At 40.1% G+C, this 22,578-nt stretch overlaps 1 protein-coding gene across 7 annotated transcripts in view; it reads right to left on the reverse strand.

The window, feature by feature from the left end:
- LOC133618481 (receptor-type tyrosine-protein phosphatase mu-like) overlaps positions 1-22,578 on the reverse strand; it is a 580,372-nt gene that overhangs the window by 23,394 nt on the left and 534,400 nt on the right. For all 7 annotated transcript variants that reach the window (XM_072915241.1, XM_061978877.2, XM_061978875.2 and 4 more), the window contains 3 exons: positions 15,907-16,023; positions 11,410-11,564; positions 11,155-11,290 (listed from right to left, as the gene is read on the reverse strand). In XM_072915241.1, coding sequence (XP_072771342.1) covers positions 11,155-11,290; positions 11,410-11,564; positions 15,907-16,023 — 408 coding nt within the window. The remainder of the gene's footprint in view (positions 1-11,154; positions 11,291-11,409; positions 11,565-15,906; positions 16,024-22,578) is intronic.

Raw genomic sequence — 22,578 nt, forward strand, 5'->3', positions numbered from 1 at the left:
CTTCTGTAATCTGTTTTGTGTTTTCTCCGTGTGTTTGATGTTCGGATTTTCCGCCGGAATTGTGCCCTTATATGGGGAATTAAGGGCGTTTACCTATGCGAGTTACGGAATTAAGGGCGTTTACATATGCATATTGGGGAAATAAGGGCGTGTTTACATGCAAATTATGACAGACACGCACGCGCTAACCATTTGGCATCAACTTAAGAACAGCAGGTGGGAACAATTTGGTCGTTTAAGAACACGTCATGAATTTGAATGAACTCCTCTTAGAAAATCACTTAGGAAGAAAAATATACGGAGCCCCTAAAGGGACATGGGGGAATTTTTTTTATTTTTATAATTTATTTATTTATTATTATTTCTTTAGACATGTATCTCGTGCACACGAGAAACCTTTTATAAAGTTATATAAAAAAAAAAAATTATATACATTTTTTTTTTAGACATGTATCTCGTGCGCAAGAGAAACGTTCTCGTGAGCACGGGATTCATGTCTAAAAAAAATAAAATAAAATAAAAAATTATAATTTTTTTTACATTTTTTATAACTTTATAAAAAGTTTCTTGTGCGCACGAGATACATGTCTAAAAAAATAAAATTAAAATTAAAATTATAAAAAAATACATTACCCCCACGTCCCGTAAAAATAAGGGGAAACGTTAGGAACTTATTGCTGAATGGGGCCCACTGCTCTTATCCTCGGCGCTTTTTGGGATCCACCAGAGTGAGCCACAACATATACGTGCAATGTCCCGCTGGGTAGTGTGGAGAATGCGTATATTTTTAGGAGTTCTTTCTTCTTCCATAGCCATGTTTAAAGCAGCTAATATTTTCCCATGTGTACACTTTGTGTTTTTTCCTTATGCTCGTTAGTGAACTCTTGTGTTTCACCTTGAAGGCTTGAAATGTCTGTTGGGAGTATAATGTACTCCCTTTTTGTGGAGGAGGCCTTATTGGTTTAGAACAACCAAGCTGTATTTCTTTCTGGGCGGGAAGGGCTGTTTTCGTACTAAATAAGCTGACTCTTTCCGTTTGATTTTTAGACCGCTTCTTGATGCTGCTATTACCGCATTGTAAAGGCTGGTCTCCTAAAGCTTTAGTAAAACTTGGTAATGTTGCTATTCTGTCTTGGTGGTCCTTCTTAATCAACATATATGTCATCCGAAAGAAACTGGGATTGACCAGTGTGTTTAATTCCCTTAGGGGAAGACTGGTTGGACGCAACAGTAGCAACTTGAAAAACTTTTTTTTTTGTAAGTGTTGTGAATGCAGCGCGCTGGCACAAATGTATGCGTACTCCCAATAGAAACAAGGCAGCCAGCCGGGCACGGAAGAAAACTCCCTATAGCAACGCTGCTGTAACTTTCACTCATTGAGAAATGTTTCTCTGCTTGCATCAAGCCCCACTGTGATTGGTCGGTTTGTTCAGCGCCGCACAAAACACTGTAAAGTGCTATTCATATAAAACTTGCGGGCCGCACTAACATTTAACTTTCATATTAAGTTGCAAAATATCATCTCGAGGGCTGCAATTGGCCTGCGGGCCGCAAATTTGAGACCCCTGATTAAAAGGAATTAATTTTGTAATGTTGTAATAAAATAAAGAGTTGCGAGGAAAACAATTACTTTTATTGATTATTGACTATTTTATTGAGTATGGGACAAGCAGTAGAAAATGGATGGATGGTACTTTTTCGTCACTTATTGTTTGTCTTTGGTACACTAATGTGTATATTATATTACATATATTATACTGTATGTATATTTGTTTTATTTTTGCAAAAATATATATCTATTTTATCTTTGGCATGAACATTATTATGTAAACTCGAAGTTATTATGCACGAGAAAGTGTCTCGTGCGCACGAGATACATGTCTAAAAAAAAAAAAAAATAATAATGTTTTTTTTTTTTTTTGTTGCTATTTTTGTATTACAACATTTAATCATTAATCAAGTTGTACTGCATTGTAATTAGAGATGTCCGATAATATCGGACTGCCGATATTATCGGCCGATAAATGCTTTAAAATGTAATATCGTAAATTATCGGTATCGGTTTCAAACAGTAAAATGTATGACTTTTCTCATGCGTACGAGAAAGTTTCTCCTGTGCACAAGATACATGTCCAAAAATTTAAAAAAAAATTAAAAAAATTAAAAAAAAATTTAAATTTTTTTTAAAAATGTTTTAAAAAAAAAAAAAAAAAAAAAAAATCCCCTATGTCCCTTTAGGGGCTCTGTAGAGAAGCAATCAAAAAAATACTTTTTATTTTTATTTTCTGAGTGCGTCCATTGTTCACATTTTTCACCATTGGAACGTAACCCTCACGAATTTCTGGGATCTAAAAATGTCTACATGATAAGTATTTTATTTAACATAGGCGCAAATTGGAGGCCATGTTTTTGTCAGTCTACCCTAGGGCAGCTGTGGCTTACCACCATGAATTGTGAACGTGGACTGAATGATTGATAGGTTCTCGGTACTCACTGTAAAGAGTTACTAGGAAAGCATGACGAAAACCTAATCCATCACTATTATTATTGATTGATTGATTGAAACTTTCATTAGTAGATTGCACAGTTCAGTACATATTCCGTACAATTGACCACTAAATGCTAACACCCGAATAAGTTTTTCAACTTGTTTAAGTCGGGGTCCACGTTAATCATGACGAGAGTGCGGAGATACGACCACATCACACTGGTTCTCAAACCCCTTCACTGGCTTCCTGTTCCACTCAGGCTTGAATACAAAGTCTCCCTACTAAGGCAAGGCAACTTTATTTATACAGCACGTTTACAATAATTTTTAAATTGGACCAAAGTACTTTACATGTTAAAAAGCATAGAGCAAAAAACAAAACAAAAACAAACAAAGAACATAAACAATGCTAAAGCTAAACAAGATAGTGCTAAACAAGATAGTGCAAAAGCAAGACGGTAAAAGGGTTCGAATAAAAAGTAAAATTGCAAGATAAAAATAATGAGATAATAAAGGTGTGACAATTTGAAAATAAAAACTAAAGCGAAGGGGCGAGGGACTAGAAATGGTGGCCTACTAACAAACCAGTGCCTCCATGGAAATGCCCCCCTCTACCTCAAAGAACTGCTCACCACCAAATCCTCCACACGACACTTCCGAGGCTAACCTCCTCCAACCTCCGAGGATAAAGCTCCGAACTATAAGAAACCGGGCTTTCTGCTCCGCCGCTCTCAGTCTGTGGAACGCGCTCCCTGACCACCCGAGGGCACCACTGTGGATGCTTTTAAAAAAAGGCTTAAAAACCCTTCTTTTTTTTTAAAAAAGCCTTTTTTTTTAGATATATGTGTGCTAGCTCTAGCTATTAGGCTGTTCTAGTTTTTATTTTTATTTTACTATTTATTTTACTTGTTGGGGGCAGCTATTTGTGGTTCTCGCGTTGTTGTTTTGTTTTTGTTTTTAAATGCAGTGTAGCACTTTGAGGTCCTTTGTTCAATGTAAAGTGCTTTTACAAATAAAATCTATTATTAAATCTATTATAATCAATTCATATTAAATGGTAAATTATTATTATTATTATTATTATTATTACTATTATTATTATTATTATTATTATTATTATTATTATTATGAGCCTTTAGACTTTAGACTTCATTTTTATTGTCATTCAAATTTGAACATTACAGATAAGAACGGAATTTCGTTGCATTAGCTCATGGTAGTGCAGGATAAAAGAGCAATAAGGTGCAGATATAAATAAATAGATTACTGTACAGATAAATATATTGCACTTTAGCATATGCATCCACATTTATGGATGTATATTATTTTGGCTTTATATTCCAGCGAGTTAATCCATTTTGGGGGGGAATTGAGGGGATAATTATGATGCGTTCAAGAGTCTATTATTATTATTATTATTATTATTATTATTATTATTAGTATAATAATAACAGAGATAAGTGACTCATTATAATACATAACACATCTTCGCGAGCATGTACTTGTTGGCACTTGGGAACATAGCCCTACAAACACATACTAAGAAAATAACTCCAAGAAAGCCACTTAAAATAATTATAAAGCCAGTTTATTCTTACAAATTATTTTGCAGTAGAATCCATACTCTGCAATAAATGTAAACATATATTTGAACACAGCGCCCTCTGCTCGGTCCACTGCTGCAAAATTGCCACTGACGATACACTAAAACAAAATATTACTATTGATTGGTATCAGTAGTAAATGTGCCAAGCTTCAACTCTAATTAAAACACATTAGCATACTAATGAAAGTCCAATTTTCTGCACAGAATATTAGACAATGCATTAAGGACACGAGCAGGATTTTTTTTTTTCAACACACACAAATGTGTTGTGACATTTATTCCCTCCCTTACCTGAGGGTGCCTCACAAAAGGCGTTTATTGGGGGAAGGGGCTCGCATTCCAAGCCTTTCCGAGGGCTACATACTTGGCAGGGTGGCCCGCCATAAAAGACTTTAGTGAGCTTGTAACCGAGCACATTTAGCCGCCGCGTCCTCCCGCAAAGCACCAGGTCTTGCCCGAGCCATCTGGAGGTGTCACTTGAACGCATCATTTGCTCATAATTCCCTTTAAATCACAAGCGTCGTTGGCTTTAACGGGCAAATGTTTCACCGACAGCGTCCTCGTCAGGGGAGGTGTGCGGCTCGAACGCCGCTGAGTCACTCCTCTCCTCAAGTTCAGTGACCTTCAAAGTGAGGCAAAAACAGGTTTTTACCCTCGCAGGTGTTCTAGTTGGCTACAGGCCGAGCACAGACCCTGCAACCCGATTGGCTGGAGCGCCGTGGATTGTGGCTAGAACGCCGCTTCGGAGGCGTTTGGATGAACATTTCTCTAATCAAACTACTACACGTGTCACCTTGCAAATCTTCTCATCGGTGACCTTGTGTGAGCACGCCTGGATTTTACTGGGAAACGACAAGCGGGTGTCGGCTGGAAATGTCACTTCGGAACAGATTTCCATCAAGCCTCCAGCAGCGACATCGTGTCAGCTGCTTGACTGACGGATGGAAGGAGGGAGCATTGGGAGGAAGCCATCTTCCACTTCCTTCCTTCCGTTGTCTTGACCTCAAGCGTGCACTTTATTAAGTACACTTGCACGATCAAATGACGTTCTATATCAAAAATGTATGACTCTTTATCGTTATTACGACTCTAATCTTGGAACATTATGGTATTGTTTTCAGCACATTACAATTTTATTCTCATGACTTTACGAGTTTTTGTGTATGATTACCGTATTTCTCGGACTATAAGTCGCAGTTTTTTTCATAGTTTGGCCGGGGGTGCGACTTATACTCCAGTGCGACTTATATATGTTTTTTTTCCTTCTTTATTATGCATTTTCGGCCGGTGCGACTTATACTCCGGAGCGACTTATACTCCGAAAAATACGGTACGTTATTCTCGTGACATTTCAACGACTTTTTTCTTGTAATTTAGTTTAGTTTAGTTTACTTTATTAAGGATCCCCATTAGTCTACACCGCAGTGGAGACTATTCTTCCTGGGATCCAGGCAAAAAATCATCACACAATCACAAAACAAAAGATTACAATTAGAGATGTCCTATAATGGCTTTTTTGCCGATATCTGATATTCCGATATAGTCCAACTCTTAATTAACGATTCCGATATCAACCGATACCGATACATACAGTCGTGGAATTAACACATTATTATGCCTAATTTGGTTGTGATGCCCCGCTGGATGCATTAAACAATGTAACAAGGTTTTCCAAAATAAATCAACTCAAGTTATGGAAAAAAATGCCAACATGGCACTGCCATATTTATTATTGAAGTCACAAAGTGCATTATTTTTTTTAACATGCCTCAAAACAGCAGCTTGGAATTTGGGACATGCTCTCCCTGAGAGAGCATGAGGAGGTTAAGGTGGGCGGGGTTGGAGGGGGCGGGGTTGAGGAGAGGGGGGGGTTAGGGGTAGCGGTGGGTGTATATTGTAGCGTCCCGGAAGAGTTAGTGCTGCAAGGGTTTCTGGGTATTTGTTCTGTTGTGTTTATGTTGTGTTACGGTGCGGATGTTCTCCCGAAATGTGTTTGTCATTCTTGTTTGGTGTGGGTTCACAGTGTGGCGCATATTTGTAGCAGTGTTAAAGTTGTTTATATGGCCACCCTCAGTGTGACCTGTATGGCTGTTGACCAAGTAGGCCTTGCATTCACTTGTGTGTGTGAAACGCCTTAGATATTATGTGATTGGGCCGGCACGTAAAGGCAGTGCCTTTAAGGAACGCCCCCAATATTGTTGTCTGGGTGGAAATCGGGAGGGGCACTGAAATTCGGGAGTCTCCCGGGAAAATCGGGAGGGTTGGCAAGTATGACCGGTAGACGCAACTGCTCTGTACTTCTCCCTACGTCCGTGTACCACTCCGTACAGCGGCGTTTAAAAAAGTCATACATTTTACTGTTTGAAACCGATACCGATAATTTACGATATTACATTTTAAAGCATTTATCGGCCGATAATATCGGCAGTCCGATATTATCGGACATCTCTAATTACAATGCAGTACAACTTGATTAATGATTAAATGTTGTAATACAAAAATAGCAACAACAAAAAAAAAAAAAAAAAAAAAACATTATTATTTTTTATTTTTTTTTAGACATGTATCTCGTGCGCACGAGACACTTTCTCGTGCGCACTAGATACATGTCTAAAGAAATTTAAAAAAAATAAAAATTAGAAAAAAAAGTTTTTTCCCCCATGTCCCTTGAGGGGCTCCGTACTTCTCAAAGTTAATAGACACATTCTGAATTCAGTTTTACACGTTAAAAAAAACAATTAAAGGCATACAGTATACAGTAGTGGTGGGTAGATAAGTTTGTGGCACACTCACTGGCCGTATTGACCTTTACTGGATTGAAAAAGTCATTTAAAATAATAATTAGCAAATGTATATATTTTCTTAACGCATAGCTGCGTGGCGCAGTGGGATAGTGGCCGTGCGCAACCCGAGGGTCCCTGGTTCAATCCCCACCTAGTACCAACCTCGTCATGTCCGTTGTGTCCTGAGCAAGACACTTCACCCTTGCTCCTGATGGGTGCTGGTTAGCGCCTTGCATGGCAGCTCCCTCCATCAGTGTGTGAATGTGTGTGTGAATGGGTAAATGTGGAAGTAGTGTCAAAGCGCTTTGAGTACCTTGAAGGTAGAAAAGCGCTATACAAGTAGAACCCATTTATCATTTATTTATTATAGCTGTGCAGAAAGCAATACAAAACCATCGGGAATGTGCAACTCTGGTCTACGAGCCAAATGGTAAACAGGAAAATAACAGAGGGATAGAAATAGAGACGTCGATAAATGCTTTAAAATGTAACATCGGAAATTATCGGTATCGGTTTCAAAACGTAACATTTATGACTTTTTAAAACGCCGCTGTGTACACGGACGTAGGGAGAAGTACAGAGCGCCAATAAACCTTAAAGGCACTGCCTTTGCATGCCGGCCCAATCACATAATATCTACGGCTTTTCACACACACAAGTGAATGCAAGGCGTACTTGGTCAACAGCCATACAGGTCACACTGAGGGTGGCCATATAAACAACTTTAACACTGTTACAAATATGCGCCACACTGTGAACCCACACCGAACAAGAATGACAAACACATTTCCGGAGAACATCTACACCGTAACACAACAGAACAAATACCCAGAACCCCTTGCAGCACTAACTCTTCCGGGACGCTACAATACACACCCCCCGCTACACTCTACCACAAAATTAGGCGTAATAATGTGTTAATTCCACGACTGTATATATCGGTATCAGTTGGTATCGGAATCGGTAATTAAGAGTTGGACAATATCGGAATATCGGATACCGGCAAAAAAGCCATTATCGGACATCTCTGTTCACTCTGTTCATCTCCAAAAATATGGAGCTAAAATTAGGGTCAGTATTGTACTTGAAAAAATTAACTTTGAAACAGAAAGGTCAAGTTTTGGTGTTGAATTTAGAAGAAATACTCTACATCAGTGTATTCCAAATAAAAAGAAGTGAACACAATTTTTTGGGGGTTAAATATAATTTTGATTCACACTTAAAATGATTTTGAATTAATTCTTTATTTTTCACCTTCATTTAGTTTAATACTTGAGCTTGTGTTCTTTTCAGATTTAAATACATTTTTTTTCAGATTTGAATCCTTTTTTGTCTGATTGATTTAAATCCAGTTTTTTTCAGATTCAGACTTTTGACCTTTTTTTTACGAGGAGCGCGTGCGAGGGGCGTGGCCTCATGACAGACCAATAAGCAAAAGGATAAATGGCGATTATCAGTGAACAAAATTATACCACTAAATCGTGAATAGAATAGAATAGAATAGAATGCATTTTATTGTCACTATACACAGGTACAATGAGAGTAAAAGCAACTCCAGTATCAGTGCGACAGTCTATAAACATGCAAAACATAGGAAGGAAAGAAAAGAAAAATAGTGCAAAAGGAGGTAAGGTGCACAGTCCAGTACTGAGAACGAATGTTCTGAATGCGTTGTTTAAATATTAATTATTTGTTATTATACTATATACATATATACAGAAGCATTCAGACTGTGGGTGGAAAGTATAAACTATAAAATCAGTGCCTATGAGAGTTCACCGTGGTTATGGCTTTAGGGAAAAAAACTGTTCTTGAGAATGATGTTTTAAACAGCATTTAGGACAAATTGCGACTTGTTATGCCAGAATGTGCACTTCAACAGCTGAGCTTTAGATTCCAATTTCTGGGTAGGGCAGGGAATTTGGCCGCCCTCTTGAACGGGTCATCTACTCCCATTTGAGCGGCAGAAAGAAGAAGATGCCGGAGCATTGTGCTAAATGTTCTTGCACAAATCGGTGGACCGTGGAAAACATGTCACGGAGGATTACTTCTCACAAGTAAGCGTGAACATTACTATTAACTGCATTTTGGGAATTGAAGATTGTACTGTATTTCTGCCCACCAGTGAAATTGTTGCCAACTAAGCTACTACTACTGTATGTTTAGTGCCAGTGTTCTACATATGAATTAAGACTTTATTAGTTATATTCCATAACACTGATTTAGATTAATGACACAATAATTATAATAATAATAATAATTGTTGTTATAAAACAAATGCCGTATTTTTTGGACTATAAGTCGCAGTTTTTTTTCATAGTTTGTGTGCGACTTATACTCAGGAGCGACTTGTGTGAAATTGTTAACACATTACCGTTAATATCAAATAATATTATTTAGCTCATTCATATAAGAGACTAAAAATATGGCATACCGCATACCACGTGATTATTGGGCCTCGGGTTGTCGTAGTATAGAAGCTGCAGATGGAAATATTGGGAATATACCGTATTTTTCGGAGTATAAGTCGCTCCGGAGTATACAGTAAGTCGCACCGGCCGAAAATGCATAATCAATCAATCAATCAATGTTTATTTATATAGCCCTAAATCACAAGTGTCTCAAAGGGCTGCACAAGCCACAACGACATCCTCGGTACAGAGCCCATATAAGGGCAAGGAAAAACTCACCCCAGTGGGACGTCGATGTGAATGACTATGAGAAACCTTGGAGAGGACCGCATATGTGGGTAACCCCCCCCCCCCCCTCTAGGGAGACCGAATGCAATGGATGTCGAGTGGGTCTAACATAATATTGTAAGAGTACAGTCCATAGTGGATCCAACATAACAGTAAGAGTCCAGTCCACAGTGGGGGTCAGCAGGAAAAAAGTCTGCGGGCTATAGAGCGTTTTCTATTCGGGCTCCAGTACTATGGAATGCCCTCCCGGTAACAATTAGAGATGCTACCTCAGTAGAAACATTTAAGTCCCATCTTAAAACTCATTTGTATACTCTAGCCTTTGAATAGCCCCCTTTTTTTTAGACCAGTTGATCTGCCGTTTCTTTTCTTTTCTCCTCTGCTCCCCCCTATCCCTTGTGGAAGGGGAGACACTCAGGTCCGGTGGCCTAATAAAGAAGGAAAAAAACTAGGGATGTCCAATAATGGCTTTTTTGCCGATATCCGATATTCCGATATTGTCCAACTCTTAATTACCGATACCGATATATACAGTCGTGGAATTAACACATTATTATGCCTAATTTGGACAACCAGGTAAGGTGAAGTTAAGGTCCTTTTAAAAAATTTTCATAAAATAAGATAAATAAATTAAAAACATTTTCTTGAATAAAAAAGAAAGTAAAACAATATAAAAACAGTTACATATAAAATTAACTGTTAAAGGTTAGTACTACTGCTTACGGACTGTATCTCTTGCAGACTGTATTGATTTATATTGATATATAATGTAGGAACCAGAATATTAATAACAGAATGAAACAACCCTTTTGTGTGAATGAGTGTAAATGGGGGAGGGAGGTTTTTTGGGTTGGTGCACTAATTGTAAGTGTATCTTGTGTTTTTTATGTTGATTTAATAAAAAAAAATTAAACATTTAAGAACGATACTGATATTAAAAAAAAAACCCGATACCGATAATTCCCGATACTACATTTTAAAGCATTTCGGCCTGCCGATATTATCGGTCGATAAACATCTCTAGTATTTTTCGGAGTATAAGTCGCTCCGGAGTATAAGTCGCACCAGCCGGAAATGCATAATAAAGAAGGAAAAAAACATATATAAGTCGCACTAGAGTGTAAGTCGCATTTTTGGGGGAAATTTATTTGATAAAAGCCAACACCAAGAATAGACATTTGAAAGGCAATTTAAAATAAACAAAGAATAGTGAACAACAGGCTGAATAAGTGTACGTTATATGAGGCATAAATAACCAACTGAGAACGTGCCTGGTATGTTAACGTAACATATTATGGTAAGAGTCATTCAAATAACTATAACATATAGAACATGCTATACGTTTACCAAACAATCTGTCACTCCTAATCGCTAAATCCCATGAAATCTTATACGTCTAGTCTCTTACGTGAATGAGATGAATAATATTATTTGATATTTTACGGTAATGTGTTAATAATTTCACACATAAGTCGCTCCTGAGTATAAGTCGCACCCCCGGCCAAACTATGAAAAAAACTGCGACTTATAGTCCGAAAAATACGGTACTTATTCCACAGGGGCCTGGATGCGTCCTACCTCGGTCTGAACCATGTTGACCCGGCGTGATCTCAGCTCCCTGACGCAGTTGTAGATGTCCACCACGCCCTCGCGCTCCGCCATGTCCAGCATGATGTCGATGACGACGAAGCAGCCCGTCCGACCGGCGCCGGCGCTGCAGAGAAAGCACGTGGCAGGGTTGAATAATTCACAAAAAAAGGTGGTCAAGCTTTTCCAATTCTGGACATTCGTCCAAGCAGTTACTGTTCAGTTCCGAGTGGGCCCGGTACGGACCTGCAGTGGACCACCATGGGCCCGGCATTGCTCAAGGTCTTGGCCTTGACCCGTCTGATGAAGCCCAGCAGGCCGGTGGTGTGGTAGGGCACGCCGTGGTCAGGCCAGCCTGTGAAGTGGAACTGACGGATCTCCCGGATCTCGTGAGCGCCCCTCTGGAGTACAGTCGTCATGGAAACACACACACAGAAACGTCACATTTAGCAGAATGTAAGACGACTGGCATGCAGCAACCGCCTGTTGGTTTATGTGTGCAGACTTCTTGACCATGACTACAAATCTACTTTTTCAGACTATTTAAGTATAACTATAACTTAACTATATATATATAAAGGTGAGGCCTTTATTCCCAGGAACACCATTCCTACCGTCAAGCATGGTGGTGGTAGTATTATGCTCTGGGCCTGTTTTGCTGCCAATGGAACTGTTGCTTTACAGAGAGTAAATGGGACAATGAAAAAGGAGGATTACCTCCAAATTCTTCAGGACAAGCTAAAATCATCAGCCCGGAGATCGGGTCTTGGGCGCAGTTGGGTGTTCCAACAGGACGATGACCCCAAACACACGTCAAAAGTGGTAAAGGAATGGCTAAGTCCGGCTAGAATTAAGGTTTTAGAATGGCCTTCCCAAAAGTCCAAGACAGCCATGAACATTATGTTCTTTACAAGTGTATGTCAACTTTTGACCACGACTGTAGTTTGTCTTATTGTACTGCACTGTAATTAGGGCTGATGTTCGAAAACCGGTTCTTCCGATTGTTCGATAAGAAAAGAACCGATTCCATGGATTCGAATCCCTTTTTGAGAAACGGTTCCCGTTATCGAAGCCACTATAGTAAAGAAAAAGATTTGGTTCTTTATTCGAATCCCTGGGAACGAATCCCGTGTCACAGGAAATGTCCTGTGGCACGTCACAGGAAATGACGTAGTTCAGTCATTCGGCGGCAGATACAGAAGCAGCAACAACAATGGACCGGAAAAAACGCTCCAAGGCATGGATTCACTTTACTAAGAAATATGACGAGGAAACAGCTATCTGCAATTATTGCCAGGCTTCGCTTTCCTGTAAGGGGAGCAGTACAACAAACATGTTGAAACATGTTCAGGCCGTACATAACCTGAAGGTTAGAGAAACGTATCATGTCTTCCGGCACGTGGAGAAGCAGCGACAGAGATGACGAAGCACGCCCCTCTTCCTCTGCTTCAACCTGCAGTCCCAGTGATAGTGCCGGTGAGTAACTAACGTTAACTGTTGCCGGTTCATTTCCATATCTGCTCGCTTGTAGCCTTTAGGCTAAAATAACGTTACCTTTTATGTCAACCAGGACTGCAGTAATGTTAGCGAGACTAACGTTACCTAAGCATAGTCAGTGGCTAACGGTAACGTTAACCTACTCAGTGGCCTAGTGGTTGGAGTGTCCGCCCTGAGATCGGTAGGTTGTGAGTTCAAACCCCAGCCGAGTTATACAAAAGACTATAAAAATGGGACCCTGCTTTGCACTCAGCATCAAGGGTTGGAATTGGGGGTTAAATCACCAAAAATGATTCCCGGGAACGGCCACTGCTGCTGCCCACTGCTCCCCTCACCTCCCAGGGGGTGAACAAGGGGATGGGTCGAATGCAGAGGACAAATTTCACCACACCTAGTGTGGGTGTGACAATCATTGGTACTTTAACTTTAACTTTGTATGTGTCTGATAACGTTAACGGTATCTTGTAGCCTACACCGGTGTTTTTCAACCTTTTTTGAGCCAAGGCACATTTTTTGCGTTGCAAAAATGCAGAGGCACACCACCAACGGAAATCATTAAAAAACGAAACTCAGTTGACAGTAAAAAGTCGTTGTCGCAAGTGTTGGATATGACTTTAAACCATAACCAACCTTACATCACTATAGCTCTTGTCTCAAAGTAGGTGTACTGTCACCACCTGTCACATCACACCCTGACTTATTTTGACTTTTTTGCCGTTTTCCTGTGTGCAGTGTTTTAGTTCTTGTCTTGCACTCCTATTTCGGTGGCTTTTTCTCTTTTTTTGGTATTTTCCTGTAGCAGTTTCATGTCTTCCTTTGAGCGATATTTCCCGCATCTTCTTTGTTTTAGCAATCAAGAATATTTCAGTTGTTTTTATCCTTCTTTGTGGAGACATTGTTGATTGTCATGTCATGTTCGGATGTACTTTGTGGACGCCATCTTTGCTAAGTCTTTGCTGTCGTCCAGCATTCTGTTTTTATTTACTTTGTAGCCAGTTCAGTTTTAGTTTCGTTCTGCATAGCCTTCCCTAAGCTTCAATGCCTTTTCTTAGGGGCACTCACCTTTTGTTTATTTGTGGTTTAAGCATTAGACACACTTTTTACCTGCACCCTGCCTCCCGCTGTTTCCGACATCTACAAAGCAATTAGCTACCTGCTGCCACCTACTGATATGGAAGAGTATTACACGGTTACTCTGCCGAGCTCTAGACAGCACCGACACTCAACAACTACACATCATTTGCAGACTATAATTACTATAATATTTTTTAACCCAAATAGTTGAACTTAGATCTTCTCCCACGGCACACCAGACTGTATCTCACGGCACAGTGGTTGAAAAACACTGGCCTACACCACTCCAGAGTTTGCAGGTCTGTCTAATAAACTAGTGCTTGCAAGATGTGAATTAAGATAATGTTAACGTTATCCTATTTCAGATGATGACATTCATGACAGCCAGAGTGACCAGGGCAGTGTTTGCTCTGTTTATTTTTATTTTTTCTTAAAAATATAAAAGTGAGCTTTTGTTAAACCAAGTATTGTGTGTTTTTTTTCCATATACAACAACCTATCTGGATTCGTTAAGAGAGGAATCGGTTTAGATAAGAGGATTCGATAATGGCATCGAAATCGATAATTTCTTAACAAACATCATCCCTAACTGTAAAACATAAAAGAAACTTAATTTAACAATGAATCTAAGCCTAAACATGTAGAATATGCTTAAAGGGGAACATTATCACAATTTCAGAAGGTTTAAATCCATTAAAAATCAGTTCCCAGTGGCTTATTTTATTTTTTTACCCATCACGCAATATCCCTAAAAAAAGCTTCAAAGTGCCTGATTTTAACCATCGTTATATACACCCGTCCATTTTCCTGTGACGTCACATAGTGATGCCGATACAAACAAACATGGCGCATAGAACAGCAAGCTAAAGCGACATTAGCTCGGATTCAGACTCGGATTTCAGCGGCTTAAGCGATTCAACAGATTACGCATGTATTGAAACGGATGGTTGTAGTGTGGAGGCAGGTAGCGAAAACGAAATTGAAGAAGAAACTGAAGCTATTGAGCCATATGGGTTTGAACCGTATGCAAGCGAAACCGACGAAAACGACACGACAGCCAGCGACACGGGAGAAAGCGAGGACGAATTCGGCGATCGCCTTCTAACCAACGATTGGTATGTGTTTGTTTGGCATTAAAGGAAACTAACAACTATGAACTAGGTTTACAGCATATGAAATACATTTGGCAACAACATGCACTTTGAGAGTGCAGACAGCCCATTTCAGGCATATATTTTTCCACGATTTCAGCACTCAGGTTAACCATACCTAAATAGACACAAAATACTGCATTACACAAGACTACCCGAATGTACTCGAATGATTGAAAAAAAAAACGTTTTTAAGCTAAATTATTGGTAAACACAGTTTATGTATAATAATTTACGTAAAACCGCGAGTAATGAATAAAGTTTTCATCAATTAATATATTATGTAGACATACCCTCATCCGCTCTCTTTCCCTGAAAGCTGATCTGTCCAGTTTTGGAGTTGATGTCAGCAGGCCAGGGAAGCTAGGGTCGATAGGGGGTTTAGCTCGCTCGTCTGCGGGAACAAACTGCCGCCATTGCTTGCCGTGCTACCGAGGCCCTTTGTCCCTGAATTGCTCACACACTCCGGCAGATTCAATGGGGGTCTGGAGGCAGATTTCTTTGACTTTATCGTTGGAAATGCATCTGCTTTGAGTGTCGCAGGATATCCACACATTCTTGCCATCTCTGTCGTAGCATAGCTTTCGTCGGTAAAGTGTGCGGAACAAACGACTGACCATTTCGCCGGCTTTCCCCACAGCCTCGTATTTTGAACAAATTTCGTCCAATTTCTTGCCACTTTCGCATCTTAGGGCCACTGGTGCAACTTGAATCCGTCCCTGTTCGTGTTGTTACACCCTCCGACAACACACCGACGAAAGTGAGAAAATGGCGGATTGCTTCCCGATGTTGTGACGTCATCGCTCCGAGAGCGAATAATAGAAAGGCGTTTTATTCGCCAAAATTCACCCATTTAGAGTTCGGAAATCGGTTAAAAAATATATGGTCTTTTTTCTGCAACATCAAGGTATATATTGACGCTTACATAGGTCTGGTGATAATGTTCCCCTTTAAAAAAATTAAAACAAAAATCTGCGAATACGGTACCTAATGAAGTATCGGTAGCGTATAATTTGCGTACCTTCTCCACAGCAAAGGTCCGGATGACGTACTCAGACAGGAGTTCGGTCTCTATAAGCGTCACCTTGATGTCTTTGTAGATCTCAGTGTCGTCTGGCCAATATTTGCAGCACTTCACCTGGAAGAGAAAATTGGAATAAGTCAAAACAAAAAGCGCCTTATAGTTCTTAGGATTGTGTTTCTTTGTAGTTATTTCATCAGTTTATGTTTTCCTGGCTTGGTTCTTGCCGACTCTATCTGACCTCAGTCTGCCGTGTGGGGCAGCCCAGGCCTCTGCCTCGAGTCGTCTAAGTCAGTGTTTTTCAACCTTTTTTGAGCCAAGGCACATTTTTTGCGTTGAAAAAATCCGGAGGCACACCACCAGCAGAAATCATAAACTCAGTTGACAGTTAAAAGTCGTTGTCGCAATTGTTGGATACGACTTTAAACCATAACCAAGCATGCATCAATAGACTTAGACTTCCTTTTTATTGTCATTCAAATTTGAACTTTACAGTACAGATAAGAACGAAATTTTGTTACATAAGCTCATAGTAGTGCAGGATAAAAAAGCAATAAGGTGCATATATAAAGAAATAAATATATATAAATAATTTAAAAATATATATATAAAATAAATAAATATATATATTACTGTACGGATAAATATATTGCACTTTTGCACATGCGTTCACGTTTATGGATGTATGTTATATTGTCTTTTTTTATTCCAGCGAGTTAATCCATTTTGTGGGGAGTTGAGGGGATAATTTAATTATGATGCGTTCAAGAGTCTTACGGCTTGAGGGAAAAAGCTGTTACAGAACCTGGAGGTTCTGCTTCGGAGGCTGCGGAACCTCTTTCTAGAGTCCAGCAGTGAAAACAGTCCTTGGTGGGGGTGGGAGGAGTCTTTGCAGATTTTCTGAGCCCTGGTCAGGCAGCGGCTTTTTGCGATCTCCTGGATAGGAGGAAAAGCTCTTGTCTCAAAGTAGGTGTACTGTCACCACCTGTCACATCACGTCATGACTTATTTGGAGTTTTTTGCTGTTTTCTTGTGTGTAGTGTTGTAGTTCTTATCTTGCGCTCCTATTTTGGTGGCTTTTTCTCTCTTTTTTTGGTATTTTCCTGTAGTCTTCCTTTGAGCGATATTCCCCGCATCTACTTTGTTTTAGCAATCAAGAATATTTCAGTTGTTTTTTATCCTTCTTTGTGGTGACATTGTTGATTGTCATTTCATGTTCGGATGTACATTGTGGATGCCGTCTTTGCTCCACAGTAAGTCTTTGCTGTCGTCCAGCATTCTGTTTTTGTTTACTTTGTAGCCAGTTAAGTTTTAGTTTCGTTCTGCATAGCCTTCCCTAAGCTTCAATGCCTTTTCTTAGGGGCACTCACCTTTTGTTTATTTTTGGTTTAAGCATAAGGCATCTTTTTACCCGCATTTACAAAGCAATTAGCCACCTACTGATATGGAAGAGTATTACATGGTTACTCCGCCGAGCTCTAGACAGCACCGACACTCAACAACAACAACACAAAATTTGTAGACTTTAATTACTGGTTTGCAAAAAATGTTTTTAACCCAAATATGTAAAATTAGATCATCTCCCACGGCACACCAGACTGTATGTCACGCAAACTTGCCAACCTTGAGACCTCCGATTTCGGGAGGTGGGGGGTGGGGGCGTGGTTGGGGGGTGGGGCGGGGTGTGATTAGGGGCGTGGTTAAGAGGGGAGGAGTATATTGACAGCTAGAATTCACCAAGTCAAGTATTTCATACATATATATGTAGATATCTACATCCTGAAAATATGCAAACAAAACTGTGTTTAGATAGTGAAGTGAAGTGAATTATATTTATATAGCGCTTTTCTCTAGTGACTCAAAGCGCTTTACATAGAGAAACCCAATATCTAAGTTACATTTAAACCAGTGTGGGTGGCACTGGGAGCAGGTGGGTAAAGTGTCTTGCCCAAGGACACAATGGCAGTGACTAGGATGGCGGAAGTGGGGATCGAACCTGGAACCCTCAAGTTGCTGGCACGGCCACTCTACCAACCGAGCTATCTAGATAATTGATACTTCAAACTTGCATAAACAAATATTAAGGAATATAACATAACTTGGCTTCTGAGAGATTCAAAATGTAATGAATAAAATGCTAAAATTGTTGATAAACAAGCAATTATTTTAATAATTAAATATGGTCATTTTAAATGAATTATTATGATAATTTAAAATAAATTATTTCAAATATGTTTATTTTAATGTATAATTCTATGGCTGGATGTAATAAGGAGTCAGGAAAAAATACAAATAAAAATACAATTAATTTTGATGTTTTTAGCAAAATACAGTAAAAATCCATCCATCCATCCATTTTCTACAGCTTATTCCCTTTAGGGTCGCGGGGGGCGCTGGAGCCTATCTCAGCTACAATCGGGCGGAAGGCGGGGTACACCCTGGACAAGTCGCCACCTCATCGCAGGGCCAACACAGATAGACAGACAACATTCACACTCACATTCACACACTAGGGCCAATTTAGTGTTGCCAATCAACCTATCCCCAGGTGCATGTCTTTGTAAAAATGTATTTATTTATTTATTTTTTTAAATTAATAAATATATTTATTTTTAGGTAAGATAAACATAATAATACAATTTATCTCTAGTCTGGATGATTTAGTTCTTGTCACCCTGTTGTCCTCCCGTCATGAAAAAAGGCTGTCCTCAGTCAGGTCCGCATGGAGCTGGAGGGGGCGTGGCTTCCAGCTCCGGCTGAAAATCAGGAGATTTTCGGGAGAATATTTGTCCCGGGAGGTTTTCGGGAGAGGCGCTGAATTTCGGGAGTCTCCCGGAAAATTTCGGGAGGGTTGGCAAGTATGATGTCACGGCAAACTAGTGTTCCGCGGCACAGTGGTTGAAAAACACTGGTCTAAGTGCATGAAAGTCACAAAGTAGCAACATGGATAATTGGATTCAGACGCTAACTCCCTCTTCGCCGTTGGCCACCTGCCGTCTCATCTTGTTGAGCTCGTCTTTTTCCGGACGTCAAAATGAGACAGGGGGCCTATAATTATTATTAACGACGGCGAGGCCGGTCAACGAGAATCTCACGTATCGACGGTGGGCCTCATTCGCCAGTTATTGCTTTTTCCATTCGCACGTCAGCCCGCGTGAAAATGAGTTAAATGATACAGAACTCCGCCACTGAGGGTTTGGACTATTAGCGCAGAGAGAGAGAGAGGGCAGAAGATGGCAAAAAAAAAAAGAAAAGTGAATGAGGTGGCGGTCCAATAATGATGTGAAATAATAAACCCTAGACTGTTAAAACAGATTTCCCTACAGAAATCTAAAACACTCCAGTGGAAATATGACTTGTATTAGCTATAATAAGAGTGCGGAATTATCCAGAACACCCGCCCCCTCCTCTTCAATTAAAGTGTTACTAGTGAGGCGGATGGAGATGGAGGACATCTTTCTGATGGTTTTAGATGAAGCGGGTTCAACGCCCCTCTGAGGAGTCGATGAGCTGGTTAGCAATGAAATGAGAATTGACAACACACACACACACACCGACACACACACACACTAACACTAATCCCCCCGGTGACGACAACTCCCAGCCAGCGGCAGTTAGGCCGAGGCCATTACGTTATTGGATGTCGGAAAGGCGCGCTCCGCTTGGTTGCAATTAGCCTCGTTAGGCTCCATGATGGCACCTTTAGCAGCCAAGTAACTTATGGGCAAGACAAAAAAAAAAAAAAAAAAGGTCCAATAAAAAAAACGCAAGTCCAACTTTAGGACGATTTTTCCTTTCATTGGCAGCCAGAAGCGTCCATCAGGTTAAAAAGCTCTTCAGTTGTGCACGAAACAATGTATTGAAAGTAAAATATGCACTGAAACATCTATCAGGGGTGTCAAAATCATTTTTAGCTCAGGGGCCGCATGGAGAACCATCTATTCCCACAAAATCATGGCATAATAACTTAAAAGTACAACTATCAATCAATCAATCAATCAATCAATCAATCAATGTTTACTTATACAGCCCTCAATCACGAGTGTCTCACAGGGCTGCACAAGCCACAACAACATCCTCGGCTCAGACCCCACATCAGGGCAAGGAAAAACTCAACCCAATGGGATGACAATGAGAAGAAACCTTGGAGGGGACCGCAGATGTGGGGACCCCCCAACCTGGGCGACCGGTGCAATGGATGTCGAGTGGATCTAGCATAATATTGTGAGAGTCCAGTCCATAGTGGATCTAACATAATAGTGAGAGTCCAGTCCATAGTGGATCTAACATAATAGTGTGAGAGTCCAGTCCATAGTGGATCTAACATAATAGTGTGAGAGTCCAGTCCATAGTGGATCTAACATAATATTGTGAGAGTCCCGTCCATAGTGGATCTAACATAATAGTGGGAGTCCAGTCCATAATGGATCTAACATAATAGTGTGAGAGTCCAGTCCATAGTGGAGCTAGCATAATAGTGTGACAGTCCAGTCCATAGTGGATCTAGCATAATAATGTGAGAGTCCAGTCCATAGTGGATCTAACATAATAGTGTGAGAGTCCAGTCCATAGTGGATCTAGCATAATAGTGTGAGAGTCCAGTCCATAGTGGATCAAGCATAATAGTGTGAGAGTCCAGTCCATAGTGGATCTAACATAATAGTGTGAGAGTCCAGTTCATAGTGGATCTAACATAATAGTGTGAGAGTCCAGTCCATAGTGGAGCTAGCATAATAGTGTGACAGTCCAGTCCATAGTGGATCTAACATAATAGTGTGAGAGTCCAGTCCATAGTGGATCTAACATAATAGTGTGAGAGTCCAGTCCATAGTGGATCTAACATAATAGTGTGAGAGTCCAGTCCATTGTGGATCTAATATAATAGTGTGAGAGTCCAGTCCATAGTGGATCTAACATAATAGTGTGAGAGTCCAGTCCATAGTGGATCGAACATAATATTGTGAAAGTCCAGTCCATAGTGGATCTAACATAATAGTGTGAGAGTCAAGTCCATAGTGGATCTAGCATAATATTGTGAGAGTCCAGTCCATAGTGGATCTAGCATAATATTGTGAGAGTCCAGTCCATAGTCGATCTAACATAATATTGTGAGAGTCCAGTCCATTGTGGATCTAACATAATAGTGTGAGAGTCCAGTCCATAGTGGATCGAACATAATATTGTGAAAGTCCAGTCCATAGTGGATCTAACATAATAGTGTGAGAGTCCAGTCCATAGTGGATCTAACATAATAGTGTGAGAGTCCAGTCCATAGTGGATCTAACATAATAGTGAGAGTCCAGTCCATAGTGGATCTAACATAATAGTGTGAGAGTCCAGTCCATAGTGGATCTAACATAATAGTGTGAGAGTCAAGTCCATAGTGGATCTAGCATAATAGTGAGAGTCCAGTCCATAGTGGATCTAGCATAATAGTGTGAGAGTCCAGTTCATAGTGGATCTAGCATAATAGTGTGAGAGTCCAGTCCATAGTGGATCTAACATAATAGTGTGAGAATCCAGTCCATAGTGGATCTAACATAATAGTGTGAGAGTCCAGTCCATAGTGGATCTAACATAATAGTGTGAGAGTCCAGTCCATAGTGGATCTAGCATAATAGTGTGAGAGTCCAGTCCATAGTGGATCTAGCATAATAGTGTGAGAGTCCAGTCCATAGTGGATCTAGCACAGTGCTTCTTAACCTGGGTTTGATCGAACCCGACGGGTTCGGTGAGTCGGCCTCAGGGGTTCGGCGGAACCGCCGCCGTGGAGGTCAAGACACACCCGACTCATCGTGTAAATAACAACTTCTCCCTATCGGCGAATTATGGATACTCCCAGTCTTTGCGAGCAATCCTTTTCGAGGATGCTGGACATAAAAACGAAGAAAAAGAACAGACTTTGCTGTGAAAATGACATGAGAATGGCACTTGCCAAGGTGAAGCCATGCATATCTAAACTGGTCTCTCAAAGGCAACAACAGAAGTCACACTGATTTGCAGGTGTGTAATTTGTTGTGAGTTCATGCACTGTGTTGGTTTTGTTCTTTGAACAAGGTGATGTTCATGCACGGTTCATTTTGTGCACCAGTAAAAAAACATATACATTTGTCTTGGATTTGAAAGAAACATTGTTATTTTTATTTTTCACTAAAGAAGGGTTTGGTAAATACGCATATGAAACTGGTGTGGTTCGGTACCTCCAACAAGGTTAAGAACCACTGATCTAGCATAATAGTGTAAGAGTCCAGTCCATAGTGGATCTAACATAATATTGTGAGAGTTTAGTCCATAGTGGATCTAACATAATAGTGTGAGAGTCCAGTCCATAGTGGATCTAACATAATAGTGTGAGAGTCCAGTCCATAGTGGATCTAACATAATAGTGTGAGAGTCCAGTCCATAGTGGATCTAACATAATAGTGTGAGAGTCCAGTCCATAGTGGATCTAACATAATAGTGTGAGAGTCCAGTCCATAGTGGATCTAACATAATATTGTGAGAGTCCAGTCCATAGTGGATCTAACATAACATTGTGAGAGTTCAGTCCATAGTGGATCTAACATAATATTGTGAGAGTTCAGTCCATAGTGGATCTAACAAAATAATGTGAAAGTCCAGTCCATAGTGGATCTAACATAATATTGTGAGAGTCCAGTCCAAAGTGGATCT

The sequence above is a fragment of the Nerophis lumbriciformis genome, linkage group LG19 (assembly GCF_033978685.3).
Source record: "Nerophis lumbriciformis linkage group LG19, RoL_Nlum_v2.1, whole genome shotgun sequence".
Lineage (NCBI taxonomy): Eukaryota > Metazoa > Chordata > Actinopteri > Syngnathiformes > Syngnathidae > Nerophis > Nerophis lumbriciformis.